At 40.0% G+C, this 21,076-nt stretch overlaps 1 protein-coding gene across 3 annotated transcripts in view; it reads left to right on the top strand.

The window, feature by feature from the left end:
• Positions 1-21,076, top strand: part of SUSD4 (sushi domain containing 4) — a 69,256-nt gene that overhangs the window by 12,041 nt on the left and 36,139 nt on the right. Inside the window, exon 1 of one of the 3 annotated variants that reach the window (XM_010393733.3) lies at positions 11,647-11,740. The exons of the other annotated variants lie outside the window; for them this stretch is intronic. Coding sequence (XP_010392035.2) covers positions 11,662-11,740 — 79 coding nt within the window. The 5' untranslated portion in view covers positions 11,647-11,661. Of the gene's footprint in view, positions 1-11,646; positions 11,741-21,076 lie in introns of those variants that run through there. 3 annotated transcript variants of the gene reach the window in all.

Raw genomic sequence — 21,076 nt, 5'->3', positions numbered from 1 at the left:
TGGTTTTTCCCTGATCTGAACGTGTTTGGAAATAGGATGATGTAGGGATTTTCCTATTCATCAGCTTTCCATTTCTCCTCTGAATTTCCTATCTTGCTCAAGGCAGTCATTCAGGCCGTGGGGACTCTGGTCACCAGGAGCACTGCCAAATTTCCTACAAGAGCAAATCTGGATCCTCTGTATTACCTCCTACACTTGACCTTGGGAATGGAGGACATAGGGGTGAGAAGAGTTTTTATGTGATGAAGAGATTTGGCCTCATGAAACAGTTCTAAAACAATGCCCCCCTCAATTTACATGCAGGGATGAGGAAAATCTGCTTTTTCTGGAACACAAGATGATGCTGATCCTTCTGGTTTGATGTGCAGCCTCTCCTCTCAGCGTCTGAAGACCACTCATTCTTTCTCCTTTACATCCTTGCCAGTCCATACTTATCTCTTCCTCTGACCTATTTTTAAAAGTACTTACCTGAAAATAAAATGAACAGGTGGACTAGTGCCTTTTCTGGGAGATTCTCTGGGAAGCTACAAGGCAATTTAAAAAATGTTTAATATGTCTCTTTTTATAATTTGGCTCCCATTCAGCCTTCTCCAGATCATCTGGTCTCTCTGCTGTCTAGATCAGCTAGCTTTTAAAAAATGTCTTCACGCACACTTTTTAACCATTTGCCTTGATCAGAAATACAAAAAAATAAGAGACAGAAAAATGAGACAGGGATGTGCTGGATGGGGAAAAAGGTAGTCGAGGGATGTATTATTCAGAGCTTTATTTAAAGCTTCCCTTTTCTTCCTAGTTGTAATGGTAGTTTCAGTCTTGACTCTCTTATTGAACTGGACTGTATTCATTTGGTTTGTTCTATGCTATTTTTGTGGGTTTTGAAAGCAAGGGCTGGTCAGTGCTCTGTCCTGAGTGTTCCTTACTATCAGTTCATATGACCTGTGGTTGGAAGGGAGTGATTCTGTACATCCAAGCCTAATGACCTGAATTTGTAAAGCTAAATAGCAACACTGCTACTGGCATGACTCACTATTATTTTTAGCTCTGAAGGGGAGACAGTGGAGCAAAGGTTCATCTTTCCATACCAGCTGTGCCTTTTGTTGAACAATCTGATATTGCTGAGAGGTTTAATGTTCATATTTCTGTTTTCAACCAGACTTCTCCAAGATGCCATGCATCTGTTTGGTTTCTATTCATGATAGGTTCATTCCTTGAGAGAATGGCTCTCTGCTCTTCTGGTTCTGTACAAGCCCTGGCATAGGACAGAGACTTTGCAACTTGAATTTTTGCTGGAAACAGCCAAAGTAGAAAATGTGACTGATTTAACTGAAACAGCAACACAGAAGTCTGTGAATTTGGTTTGTGCTATTCAAAGTATAAATATTTCCTCCATTTTCCTTTAGAGTGCTAATTATTGTATGTTAATAATTTTTGGAGGTGAGACATTTGGTAGTACTGGTATAATAAAGGAAAAATCACATTTTCCCATGGAATAACTGATCCAGATTCAGTTTGCAAAAGTGCTCTGATTTCTGAAAGCTTTTGTTCCTAATCTCATGGAGTGCTGCAAAGCCTACCAGGCTGCATGGCCTCTGTGCTCCTGCCAGGGTTACCTGGGGAATACCTGGTCATTAAAATCCTCTGTTGCACCCAAGCAGTTCCAGTTTCTAGCATTGAATTTCTAACTAAAGCTGAGTGGTGATACTGTCAGATTTGAAGGAAAATGTTTACACCTTAAAAAAGCAGTGAAGTGACTTTGGAGTTTAAGAACTGCTTTAGAAATAGCTTAAGCATTGAAATAATCTTAAAGTCCATAAACTTTTGGTGAAACAAAGGGCCTGACCTACTGTTAAGGTACAGGGTAAACAGAGAGGTGCTACTGCCTTTGGGACACTTGCTAAGACTGTGACCAAAGCAAAATCCTGCATTCAGGTTACTGAATAGTGGGGTTTGGGTCCTAATCTGTGGCTCATAATGATGATGGAGCATACTTGACAAGGAGATTACTGGTTTTATGGTAAGTTGAAGAAAAAAGAATGTACTTTGGGAAACTGCACATACAGCAACCTTTTAATGGAAATAAACCACGTTATCAGGATTTAAATCTAATTTGAATTATGTCTTAAGGAGGACATATGGTGAATATCAACTGAGTGACGTTTGTACGTTCTCTGTAGTGAAGTCTCGGTCTGCTACGTGCGGAAGACTTATCTGAGCCAAAAAGGGAAGTTAGGGCAGAGAATAAGGAGTACAGGGGAAGAATGTGCCTTGCATTATCAGGGGATTGCAAATTCAGATAAAGTAAGACACAGACATTTTGTCAAAGAAGTTGGGTATGTAAGTTTAAAGCTTGCTCTAGGCAGTTTAACTTAGCCAGCACTTCCAACAGCTGATAACTTAAAGTGACACTGACCTTGGCAGACTTACAAGGGTAAGATTTGCACAGGGATGAATTATTTCTTGATCAGTTGCTCAAGTATATGAGGCACAGTCCAGCATTCCTTCAGTATTGATTATGGATGTTTGTTTTATCCCAGAACAAACATACTGATTGCAGATAGTGGAAGTAGAACAGTCTCTGTATATTTGAGCTCTTCTCTATCCATTTTATTGTGTCCTGGGGCACAGTGATGCTACTGAGTTTGTGCTGTCCTGCTCTCTCCACTTGCCTTCTTGACTCATTTGTTTTTAAAGCTGTAATGCATAGAGTAGGAAGTAGTGGTTTTGTTCAGTAACTATCTGTACAATCAGGTTTTTTGGCCAGATTTTTCTTTTTTCTGGCCTCATTGCCTCCCCTGTCCAGGAGATGCTTCATGACCTTGGTGTGTGGACACACAATTCCAATAGCACAGGTCGTTTTCAAGTGTCAAAAGTGGCTGCTTTGAGGCTGTCAGTGTTTAGAGACACAGTGGAGGCAACTTAGCCACAACGTCACTATTTTTAATCCACCCTCTGTGTACTGAATCACTGTATCTCTTGCTAAATCTGTCAGGGTCTGTGGGTGGTAAATGCTGCTGGGATGTAAATCCTTTTTCTTGTGAGGAGCTACCCAGACTCAGGAAGTAAAATGCCATGGTGGGAGCAGAACTCAGCTGTACCCTCCCCGTGCTCATTGTAGTGATTTCTGTGTAGCAGAATTGGGCAGCTCTGGAGTCCTAGCCCTTTCCTGGAAGGTCTTAATTTGCAGCCCAGTGGATAGAGCCTTTTGGTTGCTTAGACTAACTGAATGCTATCAGTACCAAAAGTCCCACAGATATTCTCATTTTCAGCTTAATATATTAAAATGCCTGTGATTAAAAAAAAAAACAAAAACAAAAAAAACAAAACAAAAGCCCAGCCTCAAAAATGTTGTGTGATACCTCTGGGAAAGTGACAGCTGAAGGGTCCCTTCTAGATCTTCTGTTGAGTGACTTGCTGGGTTCAGAGATGATTTTGCACGTGGTACTTTGCCCATCTGTTCTCCCTGCTTCCTCAGATCCCCTGAGCAGAGAAGCACAACTCAGAAGACTTCTGTTCTCTCTGCTCTTCAGAGAGAAGAAATTGTGTCAACTGCAATACACTGTTTGGATGCAAAAAACCCTGAGCTGGCAGGTAAAAAAAAACCCAGATAGTATCCCTGACGTGTGTAAGGCGAGTTGCCCAAAGAATCCCAGTCCCCTTGGTTTTAGCAGTGGTCACTGAATTACAGACCTGACATTTTTGGACAGCCGTGTTTTTTGTTTGCTTGTTCCTCTGTTAGACGTTTAAATAAAGGATGTAATACTGTGGTGAGAAACGGCTTAATTTATACCATTTTCTTTATCAGCATGGCCTTTAAGTCAATAACATGTTGTAAGACTCAAGCTTTTGTGAGCTAAATCTCTGCTGACAGCACATGATTGACTCAATTTTGCAGATGGGACAGATTTCCGTGTTGTGTCTCAACCTGTCTTATGATTACTTGCACACAGACCTATCCACTGACAACCCAAAAGTGTTAATGTGGGTGAATGCTCACACATATGCCCTACACATATGTGAACACCCACTCCTTTATGCGTTGCTGGAGGAAAAAATATACTTGTACACAAGAATCCTGTTCTTTATACGTGGGGAACACAGGATGCAAAGTTATGCAGCCAGAAATAGGAGCAGGGGGTTGAAATGTCAGCTTGTAAAAAAAGGGCAAATTAATATTGAATGGTTGTATATTCAAGGGGGCTGAGTACAACAGAGATTTGTACTTGATCATCGATCCTTCTTCCTTCAGTAGGTCAGCACTTGTTAGCTCCAAATCTGAGGCTCCTTTCACCTGGAGGTTCTCTTAACCATGCTCTTATGGGATACCTGTCTGTCTCACAGCCCTAGGCCACTTGACACTAATTCCCAGTAATTGCTGTCAGTATGGAAAAGGAAAAGCTGGTGCTGAATCAGCAAGGAGAGGGAATTGTTCTGCTGTCCCTGGAAGTTTTACATTTAGCACCAGTTGTCACACAAGGCTGCTGTGGCCTCCCTGTGTATTTTATGAATGTTACCTGGTTCAGTGAGGACCACAGGAGTTCTGCATCAGAAGTAAAATGTCACAATTAAGTAGAGAAATTCAGTTTCTAAACTTTCAGAGAACAATTTCTTATTGTAGAATATCCTGAGTTGGAAGGGGCCCACAAGGATTGTGGAAGTCCAACTCCAAGCTCTGCACAGACTGTCCCATGGATGAACCATTTAGGATCATACTTCTAGAGATACATTGAAAGCATTTGAAAATACAAAATTTAGCTGACTTTCCAATTTTCTTTACCTTAATGCCAGTTTAGAAATTGTTACTTCTGTTCAAGAGACTTCAGCTGTAGCAGGCTGATGCCTCCACAAAAAAAAATTTCTGCCCTACTTGATGCTGTAACTTATAAAACTGAACAGGGGAGACCCTGGGTCTCTCTGAAGGCTTGATTATGACTCCAGTTGATTTGCACAGCTGATGGCTTGAATTTCTTTTAGGTTCCAGAGTTTGTCCTCTAAGCATTTATTTTCCCATTTAATGAAAAATCTTTGCTTGGGGCTGAGCCCTGACACATGAGGTGGCATTTCAAGATCAAATGTTATTAATGTAAAAATAAAAGGCACTGGAGACCACTGATTTAATTGAAGGACTTCATTTTCAGAGGTGATTTATCCCAAATTTCTAGTAAGAGTCCATGGAAGTTGTGATTTTGTACCATTTTTTGAAACTGGACCCTGGCCTAAGACACCTCAGTCACATGGCACCATTAGTGGGGACTTCTGGCCGCTGTACTGAAATCTCTTTAAAACATGACCATCTGCCCAGTGTTCTGCAAAGGCAGGAAATACTAATTATAGAATATTCTGACAGCTCTGGACGTAGGACACAGCTGAATCTGACCCAATATATTCACAAAATTGCAGTTGATGTATATTGAAAACTGCACAGCTCAATAATACTTTGTTTTCTGAACTCTTTTACCTTTGTGTAAGTATATTAGACAAAAGGAGTATTTTTAAAAGGCATTCAGTACAAATTTGTATGAAAATGGTAGTGTTGCTACAGGATTTATTATGAACTGTTACATAAATAATCTGCTTTTAAACAGCCTTTAAATACCTATTTATGCAATGGAGCAGTTGAAGAGTTAGTATGTATTTTAAGACTGACAGTAGCTTACTGTGTGCAGCATCTTTGGCTTGTACAGCAGAACATTTTTCACTTAACAACATTTTTAAAAGACCAAAGCAAATACCAAGAGACATACTGTACATACACACACTGGATTTAAATATAAAGTTCAAGTCACATAGTGAATCAGCTGCAAGCAGGAAAAATATTAAATCTGATGGTTTTTTAGTAGATGTTCTCCTGTGCTTAGATGTTGTAAAGGTTATTTGTCAGTAGATAATGCTGTATACGCTACGAGTTGAATGACCTAAGCTGAAGAGGTTTCTAACTGGATATATGTTAAGAACTGGAACTACAGAGCCTGATGCCCTTAGCTGAGCCCATGAGAGGACTCCTCTTCAGCCACACTGTTCAGTTCTGCTTTACTCTGTCTGCAGCCCTGCTCACAGACCTGGGGCCTGCTCAACAAGGGCAGCGCCTGCATCCTCTTGCCCTTTGAACCAGCAGTGGCCCTTAGTGTTGTCTCCCTGCTTTTGAATCTGGCTTCTGACTCTGAATTGAGAACCTCTCCCACGGCCTCTGGGTAAGGTCATGTGTCCCTTGCTACCAAAACCAACTGTGTTCTGTGAGTGGTTTCACCTCTTGTTAGACCATTAATGAATCTTGCTCCAGACATCAAGCTTAACAGCAAAATTGCAGGTTTTTAGTAGGCAGTGAAATAATCTTGACATTGCTCCAGGCTTGTATTTGTGGGATTTTTATGCAACGTGCTTCTGGAATTGAGTGAAATATTGTATTCTGCCTACTCATTCTTCTGTTCTTCAAGTAAATATATACTTAAGTGTTTGCTGGAGGCAGTGGTTTTTTAAATCAAACAGGTTATATTTATTTAAGTGTGGATCTTCTATCCACTCCACCCAAGCAGGTGACAGTTCCTACGACTGATTATCCAGGATGAGCACCTCTCCCTTATTCATGAATATGTCTTCTGTATGTGCAGGAGGGCACTCGTCCCATTCTGAAGTGGTCACCACTTCTGCTCACAGATGCGTCCCTGCTCTGGCCTCGCCATGGTTCTCCAGGGGAATCAGTTGCCATAGGGTTGGATTTGTCTTGTCCTCAGGTTTGTATGGCCACACCAAACAGCTGCTGTGTGAAATGAAGGCAGTGCCTGTCCCTGGTCTGCCTCAAATGGGCTGATCCACTGTGATTCCACCGCCTGTGGGACTTGTCGTGCAAGACCAGCGGAGATGTCCTTGTGCACCTTGGTTCACTGGGACACAGTGGTGAGAATCCCACCCATGTCCTGCCTGCAGGGTGAGTTTGTTTCAGGGGTGCAGAGCTGTGGCTTCATGTTTGAAATCTGGAGGAGTAAGTAGTTGAAGTAATTGCTAGCAAATTGTGTTTCTATTCAATTTTGAAAGGAATATATGATTTTTTCAGGGTTGTTTTAGCCATGTGGGAAGACTCCTTAGCCAAACGATCTGACTGTTTAGAAATTTAAAAAAAAAAAAAAAACAAACAGAATACATACAATATCTAGAAGATGATAGTTTTATCCTTTGGGCATATGTCTGTGTAGGCTGAAGAAATTAGTGGAGCTGGTCTCCCACCTCAGTTTCCTTAGTGCCCTGTATGTGTTTCATACAACATTTTGGTTTTATAAGCAATCATGCACACATGCTTTCTGATTGCTCTGTTTCAGACTCTGGAAAGTTCTGCCTTATATAATGGGTCTGGAGTCATAAAGATTTAAATTGTGAAGTATGTTAAATAAATCACATTTCTTTAGCATCAACCTCAGAACAGAAGACTCAAGATATTCTTTGTTTTGAATGCCTCTTGAAGACTAACAGTTACTAAATCACTGTCTTCTCAATCTCCTGGAAGGAGGATATGATCACTTGTGGCTTACAGTCTGTCCTTGTATTAGGTACAGTCCTTTGAGATGCAGGGACCATAGGTGATCAACCCTGCATTCATTTTTCAACGAAAGAATTAATCTGACTGATACTCAGTAGAATTTTGCATTGAGAGAGAACTGCAGAAATACTGTGAACCATGCACTTACACTTTAAATTTTTTAACCTGTTAGCCTTTGTGCATCTGTCTAATCTGTAAAGATGTCTAAGACTAGAGCTGTCTGGGAAAAAAAGAGGTCAGAAAAGGAACCACTGACCATATATATTCCCCCTTTCCTCTGCAGTGCAGTAAGCAAGAGTGCAACGTAGCTAAATTTTTATTGATGCTTTTTCCATTTATTCTCATTGAGAAAATTCCCATAGGATCGTGAGCTGTTGTGACATGAGCCTTTTGTTTCATTCTGGTAATAGGAAGTTTTGAGATCACAGTCATATTCCATATGTGAGATCTCAGCAGAAGAGGTGGAATTCTGACACCCTTTGTCACCTGCATCTGTTGTATCGCTGGTCTTGTCTTTGGAATCTTGGTCCTAAGAACACTGCTAGGGCCATGAAGGGGCAGTTGCAGGACAGGATGCAACCTTCTCACTACTTGATTTGGAAGATCAGATTTTGGCTCCTGGCATACTGGGTCATTGGGAATGTGTTCTTTTTTCCTTTAGTTGTGAACTTTGTGGCTTCCCTGTTCGCCTTTGTGTACAGTGTGGTAGGGTAGTCGATCCAGAAGATCCAGAGTTGATCCAGAGAAAGATGTGGTGGGCTTTGGCTTCAAGTTATGGAAGAAGCCTTTAACAGTGGAAGGAGTCTTTATAGTTACAGAAGCCATGTGGCTATTGGATTAAGAATCTAGAGGACACTTCAGACTGCAACAGGCTACTGACCACTTGCCTTTGATTGGAAGCAATCTTCACGATGTAGCAAATTCTGTAGACTATTTTCCTTTCCAAGGATTCTCTTTTTCCTTGGATAGACCTGGGAATTGACATAGCCCAGTGAAAGTTTCATCTCTTGTGTTTGAAGTGACGGATATATAAAGTTGCAGATGAGTTGTGTTTCATAGGAGGCATTAAACTGGTATTCATGCGTATTTATGTTCTTTTGTTGTATGGGGAGAGTTGAATCTTATCAAACTACACCAGGGAGATGTTTTCAAAGCAGAAGACTGTAGCTGTCTGTTCTGGTCCTATGTGAATGTCTGAGAGGAATATTTTAAGTCAGGGTAGCTGCAAGCTGAGCACTCCACTTTAAGCCTCATGTTTGACTCATCAACACTTCACAGTTGGCTGTAACAAATTGCACTGCCTGGTCTAGTCTAAAGGATGTCTTTTTTTCTTTGCCATTTATGCATCAACATCCAAGTCTGGTGTTATGCAGGCACTCATTTTAAAGGGAATTTCATTTTCAGACACTTACAAATCATATTAGTCAGTCTGGGGCTGAGCAGATAGAAAGCAGCTCGGGAGAGAGGGAGCTTGGGGTCCTGGTCGACAAGAAGGTGACCATGAGCCAGCAGTGTGCCCTTGCAGCAAAGGCAGCCAACAGCATCCTGGGCGGCACTGGGAAGAGAGAGGCACTGGGGCTTGTTTCCGGTGAGAAGAGGTCAAGAGAGCTGGGACTGCTCAGCCTGGAAGAGAGAAAGCTCAGGGAAGCTCTTACTGATGTGTAAAAATAACCTGAATTCGGGAGGACAAAGAGGACAGAGCCAGGTTTTCGTGGTGTCCAGTGGCGGCACAGGAGGTAACAGGCACAAACTGAAACACAGGAGGTTTCCTCTGAGCATCAGGAAACAGTTTTCCCATTGTGAGGGTGACCAAGCACTGGTTAAGGATCTGTAGTGCAATGTAAGTGAAGGGAATGACAGAAAATTAAAACTATGAAGACATTAGGCACAGCAGTGCTATTGTGGTTTGCTGTTGCTGTTACCATCCTTGTTATTGCTGTTATGAGCGGCATAGTTGTTTTTAGCTTAGCCTGGCTACCATCCTCAGCTGAAATTAGGAAGTTTGTTGCATTGGTGTCTTGATGAACACGCAACATGACCGTATGGTGCCTTGGCTCAAGTAGGACCAAACTGCTAAGGCACAGCTCATCTTCCTCAGTGTCCTTGTGTTGCTGCTTCCGTGATAGGAACAGATGGCATAGCAGGAGTGTTCTCGGCTGGGTTAAAACAAGATGCAGAAGGTCAAATGAGCTGGCTTTCATTGGAATATACTGGCTGTTACAGCTAGGTGTTGTCTGGCAGTCAGTCCTAGATGTAATTCTCCATTGCACAGATAAAATCAAACATCTCTCAAATATGGCAAGAACATACCACACAGAAATGAAGATTTTCTGAAGTTGCAAGGTGACTGATTTCATAGACATACGTTCATTTTGAGACATTCTTCCCATATCTGGTTCTGAACGTGTGGATACATTTTCGCTGTGTAGCAGTGAAATGGTTGCTCTGTTGGCAGCATCTCGTAGTGGGTTGCATAAAAGCTATGATGGCCTTGAAACCTTGAATCTGGACAGAGGGTTGAAGAATACTATATTTTAAGCTCATGATTCAGTGACCTTAGTTCAACAGTGACAAGAGATTCCTGCCATCTGAGTAGATAATTAAATGAACTCACACGTGTAAAATGCATTTTCTGGTTGCTCAGATGTCTTTATCCCACATGGTCTCCTCATGACCTCCATGGTCTCATCGGAGGTGCCAGTTTTGTATGAGATTGTGGAAGTTGAACTGTGCTTGGTTGTAGAATTTTAACTCCTTGGGATTGGAGAGTGCTGCTGGGGTGATGGGAGAAATTTTCAATCACCTTCTACTAAGTGTTCTGTTATTTTACTTCATAGCAGTTTACACCCATGCCAAAAGGAAAACATTTTTTGTGCTTTTTAGACTATATTCAGTGATGTTTGCTCACTGTATTTTGGTTTTCTGTGTATGCTGTTAGAGGTAGGCTAATTTATGATGGCATGTGATTGCTTGTTGTACTCGTTCTTCCTGAAACTGGGGATGGAAAATGCTAGGAACAGAGCTGCAAAGTGATTTTACCTCATTTTCTCCTTGATTGCTTTAGCATTAGGTTGATCTACATTCTCTTCTTTGTCTGGCTTGCATTTCTTGGCCTCTTAATTTTCAGCATAAAATGTAAATTGTTACTCACTGATCCGCATGTATATGAAAAGGTGGAAGAGGTCAGTGAAGAGTCTAATGATGAGAGGCAGAGGAAAAGTGCTTTTGAAAATATGTTTCTAGTTTGATTAGATTTTGCCCCGGTTCTAAATATAAAATCTTTGCAAACTTACAACTCCTGTAACGAGGTTAGGTTATATTCCCAGTCAATTCTGGCCAGCACACTATTAAGCAGGCATTTTCTAGTTCATAACTGCAGGAGAGACAATACAGCAGACTTTGTGAGGAAGGCTTTGTGTGACTGCGAGATGGTCTGGTTTTTGTAATTATCTTAATTGATCTAGTAAAATATATTTCTTTTCCTGACAAGTGTTGCCTTGGTGTATCCTGGAGGCAATCACAGCTACATCAGTATTACTGCTGCTCTGAAAGTCACAGCTGAATATGTCAGTGGGAGTCAAAGTAAAAGGTGCAATAGAAATGTTATGAATTATTATTAAGATACATGAGAAAGCTCTGCAGGGAAGAACTGGAACATCTTGGGAAATGGTCTGCAGTCAGCCAGCTGGGAAGGCTGAAGACAGAATGTTAATAGAAATGTTGTTTTTAAAAATCACCATGACATCAACATTTATATCAAGTGCCGTGTGCTGGAGCTGCTTATATAACTGGGATTATATTAGGTGTGATGAGCAGATGTGTAGTTGAGAGGGGTTGTGCTGTGTTGGGGAAGGTGGAGTTGGCAGTGAGGCTTGTAGCTAAAGCTGCTTCAGTAGGAATCCTTGTTTTCAGTGCCCTGTAACTTTGTACTGAAGCATTTAACTGAAATTTTCCATTCTTGTTTTATCTCTGGCTTAATAGCTACAGATTTCAAGAGATATTAGGACAAGATGTTTTAAATACCTAATTGTGCTCAATGTGTTACTTCTTGGGTTGCCTGTGCAGAGTTATTTTGGATATGAGAAAGAAGATAGCTTCAACTGACCAGTGTAACTGGTGTGGGTTCCAGTAGCATGTTTGTGTCAGTTATGGGAAAGAAAAATCCAGAACTGAGTCGCCTAGCGTGCACGAGAAGCATCTTGAGGGAGTGTGGTAAGTACCATACATCATAGAAATCAGTCTGGTATTTCCCTGGCAGTATTTTCCTCCAATTGTAGGAAGAAAAAGGGGAAGTGTCACAGTTCAGACCAAGGAAACTGAAACATAAGTTTTTGTAATTGTGAAGTAAAGCCCCTCTGGCAAAATTTCTTGGTTAGAAGGATGATAGTTAAGAAATATCAACATAAAAAGTCTTTTTGTGGTGAGTATCTTCTAAAAAATGACATAAGCAATTCAGAAGTAGTTCAGGGACTAGAACAAGTGATGAATATTTCACTAAATGTACTGTTGGAGATACTAGTTGCAAACATACTGTATCCTTTTTTTATCCTCTAAGCAAAATATGCTTTAAGGCAGATTTCTTCTGAAGAGCCATGGCAGGAATAGGATATAAAGTGCAGATGCTACTCTGTAGAAGTGTACTTTTAATACTGCCTATTTTTATGGCATTTTGAAGGTCAGCTGTCTAGGGAACATGATAGGGTTATGCAAGATTTTTGAGAGGTCTGAGAAAGCTCTGCTGTCTTTTTTGGAGAACTCTGGTTTCATCCCCCTTCTTGCTAAGGCAGCCGTGACATATGTAAAACCTGTGTTCACACAGACTTCCCACACAGGAAAGAAGCTGCATGTTTTCTTTTGCAAAATCCCCAAAAAAGTTTATGTCTAGATAAGGAAAATTTGGTACTATTCTACTACCCTCCCGCATTTATGTATTAATATCTACTTGCAAAGGGCTGGCTCTCTTGTAGTAACTTGAATTGCTTCTGCTACTCACCGGGGCTGAAGAGTTGCTGCATTTTTAGATTAAGTTAATCGAAGTTGTTCTCATCCTAGTCAGATTTTTGTCCTTCCTCTGAATACTTTCCATACTGAAAGGAGGCAGTTATGCCATAAATTACATCTTTTCACAAAACCTGACACTGAAATAGAATTTGGTCTTCAGGCAAAGACACTACTTCTTGGAATTCAATTTCTCAACTATAATTATTTTCATTAATTTCTCTGTCACTGTCAATAGCTTTTTCTTCTCTACAAAGACGTCAGTGGCTCCCTCTCGTGGCTGCATTAATTTCATTTGGATTTGTTGGTATTTTTTTTTTTTAAAGCAGAAAAAAGCAGAGCACCCTCTAAGATTGAAAGCCCAAACCAAAAGAAAAAGTAGTAGTAGTAATAATAAGAATAATAGCTGTTGTTGTACAGAAGCAGCAATGTAAATTCATAGTGAAGAGGGAAAAGGGAATTTCTTGCAGGCAGAGCTGAAGAATTTGCAACACAACATGAGCTTTACTTTAACACATTTGTACACCATTGCTAATGAACAGGGTGCTTAGATAGGAAAAGGATTCAGGATTTCTACTGAGTGAAAAATAGACCTGTTACCTTACTTAGAGTGGGAAACTACTTTGGTTTTTGACCTTTTTTTTTAATAGAATTGTAACACACAAGAGGTTTTTTGAAATAATGATGGGGTCTGTTGTGCTCAAAAATGCATCACTCAATTCCCGTTAGTTATTTATTTTGTGTTTATTTTCCTCCGAGGCTTTCCAAGCGTATGTAAAATAATTCAGCAGTTGGGTTCTGCTGTTTGTAAAGAATCCATCTGGCAAATGGTGTGGCTGCAGGAAGTTGAAGCTAATGCATTTCATCTCACGGGCAAAGAGTGTACACAGGCTGTTGCTGCAGCTCAGCTGTCACACGCTACCTGTGCAAGGGGGATGGGACAGACACCAGCTCCAGGCAGCGTCTGCCAGCCCTGGAAGTGGCACTGACTCCCCCATTTCCCAAAGCAAGGACTGGTTTTAAGTACTGCCGTCGCTGTTTGCACACTGGGAGCTTGTGCTGTCCAGTTCATTCATTTTCTGAAGGTCATGCACAGGCTGCGCTCCCCCATCATCGTGTTCTGCCTCTCCCCTTCCACTCTGAAAGCTGCCCACAAACATAGCAGCCATAATTCACAGCAAAAGCCCTTTAAATGGCCCAGTGGGTTATAAAACTGGCAAATTTTCCATGGAAGTTTGATGGAGCCTAGAATCTACAACAAAAAACCACAACCAAAATGCTGAGAAGCTTGTGGGTTATTACTGGATTTTTATACAGTCGTGGTTCTCGTGAGGATTTCACAGTTTCGCTGGAGTCTGTAGCAGTAGATGAGACAGATTAAAACACTTCAGAAGCTTTCTCCCCAAAGAGAAAATGTATCACACAATGTCATTACCAAAAAGAATATAATTCTTCATCGCTGTTATAAATCACTCTAAAGCAATTTCCTCCCTCATTTGGGTATGCTGGATTTCAAAAGTAAGTGTAACCATGTGGGTTTTTGGCATCAGATTAAGTTTACCTGATTGCTTATTAAATGAACTGTAAAAAAAAAATGCTGAACTCATCCCAATTTGGAGTATCTGTTCTGGTATTTTCTCCATACCATGTAGAACAGCTGATAACGCTGAGAGAGCATCCCTTGCCTCCTGAGGGAAAGCTGAGATGTTTCAGCCAGAATTGCATACAGGGACTTTGAGAAGTAGCAGTTTCCTCAGTTTTTCCATGGGATACAGTTATTTTACCTCAGTCTTCACTCAATTTCCTGTTGGACTTGGGCATGTGGTGTGCTGTGTACATAATTGTATCTATGACACAGGAAATGTGCTGAGCTTTAAGATGCACAAGGACATATAGCTATACAGTTTTTTCACTGAGATAGTGGAAAATTGAAAACAATACAGAGTTATCATTCCCATATCCATGCCTAGTTTCAGCAGGTTGCTGATAAGGCCCAAGACGTTGCATTTTACAAGAGCAGTAGGTCTAAATGCTTGGAGGACAGGCCTGCTTTGTGAGTGGGAAAGATCTTTAGGGCAAGCCATGTGTGATATCTCAGTGAGGGAACTTGTAACTACCTGTGGAGATCACTCCTGCCTGATGTGTGATGATTGATATGTCTTTGGTGAGCAGCATGTGGGCTACCAAGTGGTTTGAGTCAGAACTCAGGAGCAGAGAGACTTCTTTTCATCCCAGGAATGAGTATTTCTTAACAGTAAGCCAGGTCAAATCAATGGGAGTCTCTCTGTTTATAGGTACAGCAACATATTCACAGAAAATTAATCAAGTGTTAAGAAAGGTGGCTTTTTCCCAGGAATGAATCGTTAAAAGATGAACATTTTCAGTCCAAGGTTAGGGCAGACTATGTCAGAGACCACCAAGTGAGGCAAGATGCTTTCTTGTCTGTGGATTTTATTGCCTAAACTCAAAGACCTGATGGAGAACAATCCTCAAAGGGGAAAGCAGCTTGGTCTGGCAAAGGATAGATGAATTAGGTGTGGTTTTGAGATGGGGTTTAAAAGACAGCTAGACTTGAAGGGGGAAAAATGGGGATATAGGAAGGTGTTGTAAAAAGATAAATTCAAGCTTGAGAAAAACCAAAGCTGCCAAAATGATATCCTGGGGAGAATGTGGAAGAAGATTAGGACACAGAAAAAATGGAGAATGTGTTGAAGAAGAACAGGCTAATGGGCTTGAACTTCGCAAAGAAAAGAAAGGAAAGCAGAGCCACAGAAAAAAGCTGGGTGAGGATAGAGGAGATACGGAAACAAAGGGGCATATTGCTCTCAGGAGGACAGTAAGACAGGTAATGATGAAGAGAAAAGGGTCAACATAATGTGGTGGTCAGGGAACTGGTTCAGGGACCATATCAATATTTTTCGTTCACTGGCATTATCAACAACCAAGCTCAGAGTTTTATGTGAAACTGGTTTTGAGTTATTGGAGGCAAAAAAATACCCATGTATTTCATGTGTAGCAAAGATAAGTAGTCTTGCCTAATCCAGCAAGACCTCCAAGAATTTTGCAAGAATTGGGTGGTGAGACACTGACACAGTTGCCCAGAGAAGCTGTGGATGCCCCATCCCTGGAAGTGTTCAAGGCCAGGAGCAACCTGGGCTAGTGGAACAGTGTCCCTGCCCGTGGTTCCATGGGGCTGGAACTAGATTGTCTTTAAAATTCCTTCCAACCCAAACCATTGTATGATTTGATAATTTCTGACCTTCCTAAAACTCTGGTCTCAAACAAGGTGTCAGATGATGGAAAAAAAAAAATCTCTAAGGTGGTCAGAAACTGGAAGTGGGAGTATATTTAGGCATGTTTAGCTTGCTTTTAGCCATTCTGTCATGTGACACATTGGACTAGGCACTGACTTACTGGGGTTTGGCTGAAAGCTCACCACTGTCCCATTAGCCCCTGCCACTTATGACCTCTGTTTGTCTCAGTGCCCCTCATGGAAACTGGTAGTCTATAAGCCTGTCTTCAAGGTAATCTGCAGCCTGGTTATAGGAATTAAAAAATTGATATGTAACCATTAGTTGAGGGCTAGCATGCTGTAGTCACAATAGCTGCTGAAAGGCCATGCCTACTTACTAAGCTGCTCAACTATCTCAGTTATTCAGGATAAATTTGTAGAAAGAGGTTGTAAATGTGAAGTGTAGATATAATAATTAAGAAGAACGAGATTGTCTAAATAACCCAACTGCTCTTGCAAGTCACGAATCTTGATGTGCTGCTCCTATCAGGGAGACTGCAATTCACCAAACGCTGGAAGGCGGGCTCGGAAAGCTGTGCACGGAAAGAAACGGCTGAGACAAATACTTTGTAAAAACAAAGTAAGATTTGAAGAGAGAGACCCTGAATTAAATCAGGCAACCTATTATGTGTGTGGCTGGAGTCTGATGTAAGGAAGGAGCCAGACTCCTGCATTTATTTAAGCCTGCTTACTATATAATTCAGGGTAGTGAGGTGAACTAAGGATGAAGCATTAGCTTCAGCATAGAATTTTTATTCTGATCACTGGAGCCTAAAGTTATTAAAAGAACAAACACAATTACAATATCCTAGGGGACTGGCACACATATAAATCTGGACATGCTGCCTGTTTCTTGCAAAGCATATGTATGGATCTGTGTGCTGCCTGCTCTTTATTTTAACTAGGTTTGCTGCAGCTGTTCCTCTGAAAAGAACCATCTAACACTCTGGGGAAAGAGAGGCTGCAGAAATCCTCAAATGAATATCTATTAAGAAAAATAAGTTTTAAATAAATTGCTTATGTATGTGGTTAAAACTCCTGTCCCTTGAATAAGAACAAAGAACTATCACTTTACTATCTCTAGACCTTTCCTAGTTCCCAGTTAATCAACTTACAGTACCATAAAAATTTAATAACAGCTTGTTCTTCCTCTATATCCTCAAAATGATGAGAACCTATTTTCGTGAAAGGTATGGATGTGAATGCTTTCTGAAGAACAAAAGCCCATAATCTTTAAATTTAACTAGCATATGTGATTTTCAGATTGGCTCTGATGAAAATATTTTGAGCATCAGGTAGCTCAGCAATACCTATTATCTGTGCAGGAGAATACTCTTAACTCTCACTCTTTCAGCTGACTAATAGTGATGTGTGTATGTTACATAAATTGTATTAGACTTGATCTGACAGTCTTGACTTTAGTGTTGTCAATGCCGAGTACATTATGGAGTCTGTAGTTTTTAGAGGTGTCATCAAAAAGAAAAATCAGGTTTTTCTGGTTCTCTCACTTCAGTAATTTGAGATTTTGGAACTTTAAGGTAGTGAGGTTAAAAATCTTGGAGGCATGATATAAAATAAAACATAGTTGTATTAAAAGAAAGGTTGTTTGAGACTAATCTGTTAATCTCCTGAGAAAACAGCTCATTTCCAAGGATAGAAAATATAGCAGATATTGTCCACCTTGACTTTTGTAAACTGTCACCAGGGAATGTATTTGTGAAGATTTGGATTTGTAGAAGAATTGGAGAATTGATAGAAAACTGACTAGAAAACTAGAAATCACATTGCACTGAAATAGGAAATATTGGACCAGAGGGGACTTTGTGCACTAAGGACTTTTGGCTGATGCCACAGAAATGAAGTGTGCCAGTGGTATTTGTCATTGACATTTTTCTGGATTTTTTTTTTTAGGGGGTTAAGCATGATGGCTGTGTAGTTGCACAGTGTTTTAATTATAAATGTTTCCATCTTGCTCACTGGCTCTTCTGGGACTTTGCTCTGAGTTGCTTGTTCCGATGCTGTGAGCAGCCTCCCATTGCTTTCTATCCATTGGGAATTCCTTGGAAGGACTTCATGAAGAAAATGGGCACATGAGGATTAAGTAGAATGCAATTATGAATCAAAAAGAAAGGGGAAAAAAAGCCTCTGCATCATCTTAGCCTCCCACTAATTTTTCCCAGTCTTCTCAGTATGGGCAGAATAACTCACAGGACAGAGCACTTTAAATGAGTAATTTAAGTTAAAAGTGTTTGGATATGATGGCAGTACGTCATTATTGTGCCCAACTGGACTCCTGCTGCCTTTCTATACAATTTTGGGGTTTATCACATACTTGGAAAATAGCAACATGATTATGTGTCATTTTTCTTCAGAAAAGGCATTCTCGTGAAGGGAGACAACAAACTAAAATCTGTGCTTGATGCTGACAGTACAAGCAGAGCACAGAAACATACAGGCACTTTTCAATATAGAAGGTCCAATCCTTAGGTCCAGATTATGACCAAAGTCAATAAGGGTATTGTTTTTTCCCAGTGGATATTACCTGCTTGCTTTCTAAAAGCTTTACTTGAGTAGAAATGCTTTGCAGGGTGATCTGAAGCAAATGTGGAAGGTGCAATGTCAGTCCTCCTGTAGGAAATACCCGGTGAACCCACAAAGCCACCTCGTCTTCCTTTACACCTTCTACACCTGTAGGTAAGTAATGTCCCAGCTGTGCAAGGCTAAGCAAATAAGTACCTGCAAGTAAAACACACAGAGAGGAAAAGGTGAATAAGAAATGGCTGGCTGTGACGAGGTCCCCATTTAAGAGGAAAGGCCGTGGGTAGGTGCATATAGGGAAAAATCACTGTAGGGCATAAGAGCTATCAGAGTATCCAGAAGCATCAGAGGATCTGTGATAAGGAATCAGTGCAAAAGCTGGAAACAGAGTCTGTCTGCTCTCCTGTTTTAATATGTGCCAGCTTTTTAAATCCCTTGTCTCTCAGTCTTCTCTAGTGTGCACTCCATTTAAAAGTTTAATATTACAATATTCTTGCATTAATCGGGATTGTCCCCATATCCAGTTCTGCTGGTCTTGGGAAAGTATAAAATCAATTTATACAGCACAGCTGAAAAGCAAAAAATTGTTGGATTACCATACTGTGGCATACAATAAAAATATAGTGTTATCTAGGGAAGTCTGTAGCTGATGAGAGCATAAATATCAACCCCCCAACTCTTACCCTTGAGTATTTGATTCCTGCATCTTATAGAAACAAGGATCTCTGCTGAACAGTGTGACATTTCATCACTTTGGATTTGCTGTGGTGAATAATATTATATGCTATTGGCCTAGAAGAAGTATTACTATAGTAACTAGCTCATGATTCATTTTTTACGGTTTTTTTTTTTGCTATATTTCCGAAGGGTTGCCTGTCTAGACTAAGATTGTTTAAACTAACTCATGGTAATTAATTTTTTCCAGAGTGCTAAAAATATGGGACAGATAAACAACAGTACTTAGATACTGCTTTTTGAAAAACACAGCAGGCCCATAACATTCTTGAAATTATGGGAATATTGTTTTATTTTATTTGTCACATTTTTATTAGTAGCTTTCTATGTTGTTATTAATCCAGTTTAGTGACCTAAGGCTGGATTCCCACACTGACAGTATTGCAACTCTAATGAAATCCTTAGACACCTAATATATAAAATGTTACATCTGAGGATGAAAACAGAAATGGGGTTGGTTGATTTAAATCCAAGTAATGAGCTCACTTATTCATTTAAATCAGTAAAAAGGAACTCTTGGCATAAGTGATGTATTAATATTTTATATTCTGGATTTGTACAGATTTAATTCCTTATGATGATGCTTAATGGGTCACCAGTCCACAAGCACACATTGTCAAATATCATCTTTATTACAGTGCCTTATCAGCAAAATGAATAGGAGGATGTGTTAGGTATTTGCCCATTTTCTGAAGCATATAGGGAACTTAGTGTGCATTTACTGCATTCTTGTTTTTATTATGGTAAAAGGTGGTGTTTGGTTATTTTTTAAAACTGGATTGTTTCAAAAATTAGTCATCCTTGTCAAACCATGTTTAGAATTTATAGATATAAATTAGAATAAGTAAATTAAATAGAAATTAGAATAAACAAAATAGATAGAAATTAGAATTCGTAGATGTTCAAGGCTCAAGTAAGAAATGTGGACCTACCATTTCCAAGAAGAATCATTTTGAAGTATTTTAGATTACCTTAAGGACAATAAATATGCACACAGATAAGCTTATTTAAGCACATTTTTTATTTTAAATTAGCTTAGAAACATGAAATATTATTGGAAATTGAAGAAGTAATTTTTTCTCACATACTTCTTTTTCACAGAATGGGAAAAAGCCTCTCTGGTTTTATACTTTTTAAAATTTCTGGTGGAGTTTGCAGCTTGAATAGAACTAATCATTAAACTGAACCAGCTGAATAAATGGAGATTCAGAAAATATTCACCTTATATTTGCAGAAAGCTGACCAAACTTTGTCTTCAGGTTTTTAATTATTTCTGCCTACTACTTGATTTGAACTCACCCCAGTCTAGGCCTCAGAGTACCAGTTTTATCATTTTCAATGGCTGTGTTAGAAAAATAAATATCCAGTTTAAAAGTTTAGGAGCTGGGAGGAGGTTGAGGGATTTATTGTGTGGTAAATTGGCTTTTATTCACCCTGAATCATATCCCAAGATAGCCATGGTAACTTTCTGTAACAACAACACAGAAGAAGTGAGCTCTGTCAGCAAATTTGCTTTCTGCCTTTTGTTTTTCATTTAAGTGATGGCAAGTTCAGAGGATCACAGAGCAGCATATGACATTTCATAAGGGTTCATAAATTATGCAGTCAGACTTGCTGGATTACAAAAGCCTGGGAGTAACAAATGCTTCTTGCATTATAAATGAAATGGCTTATTTACAAAGATGACATAGCTGTATTAATTGTGAGAAGTTACGATTAACGGGATAGGCCTGTACTGTTTAAGATGTTAATTAGAAGAAACTTCTTTTCCAGAAGAAACAAATGCATCTTTTTAGTTTGCTGTGGGTTTACTGAAGTGCTTTGTGATTGTATTCTGAACTGCCTTCCTTTTCCACCAATTTCAAGTGGTTTTTCCTCATGCATTAGCCTAATGTCAAGGCAATAAAAGAATCCTGGATCAAGGTTCACGTTCAAAATTAAAACTGGTGATGGTTTCTGTGGGTAGGAAATTCAGCTTGCTCCCT

The sequence above is a fragment of the Corvus cornix genome, chromosome 3 (genome assembly GCF_000738735.6).
Source record: "Corvus cornix cornix isolate S_Up_H32 chromosome 3, ASM73873v5, whole genome shotgun sequence".
NCBI classification, from domain to species: Eukaryota; Metazoa; Chordata; class Aves; order Passeriformes; family Corvidae; genus Corvus; species Corvus cornix.
Note: the sequence above shows the minus strand (reverse complement) of the source record. Positions and strands in the feature narration are given on the sequence as shown.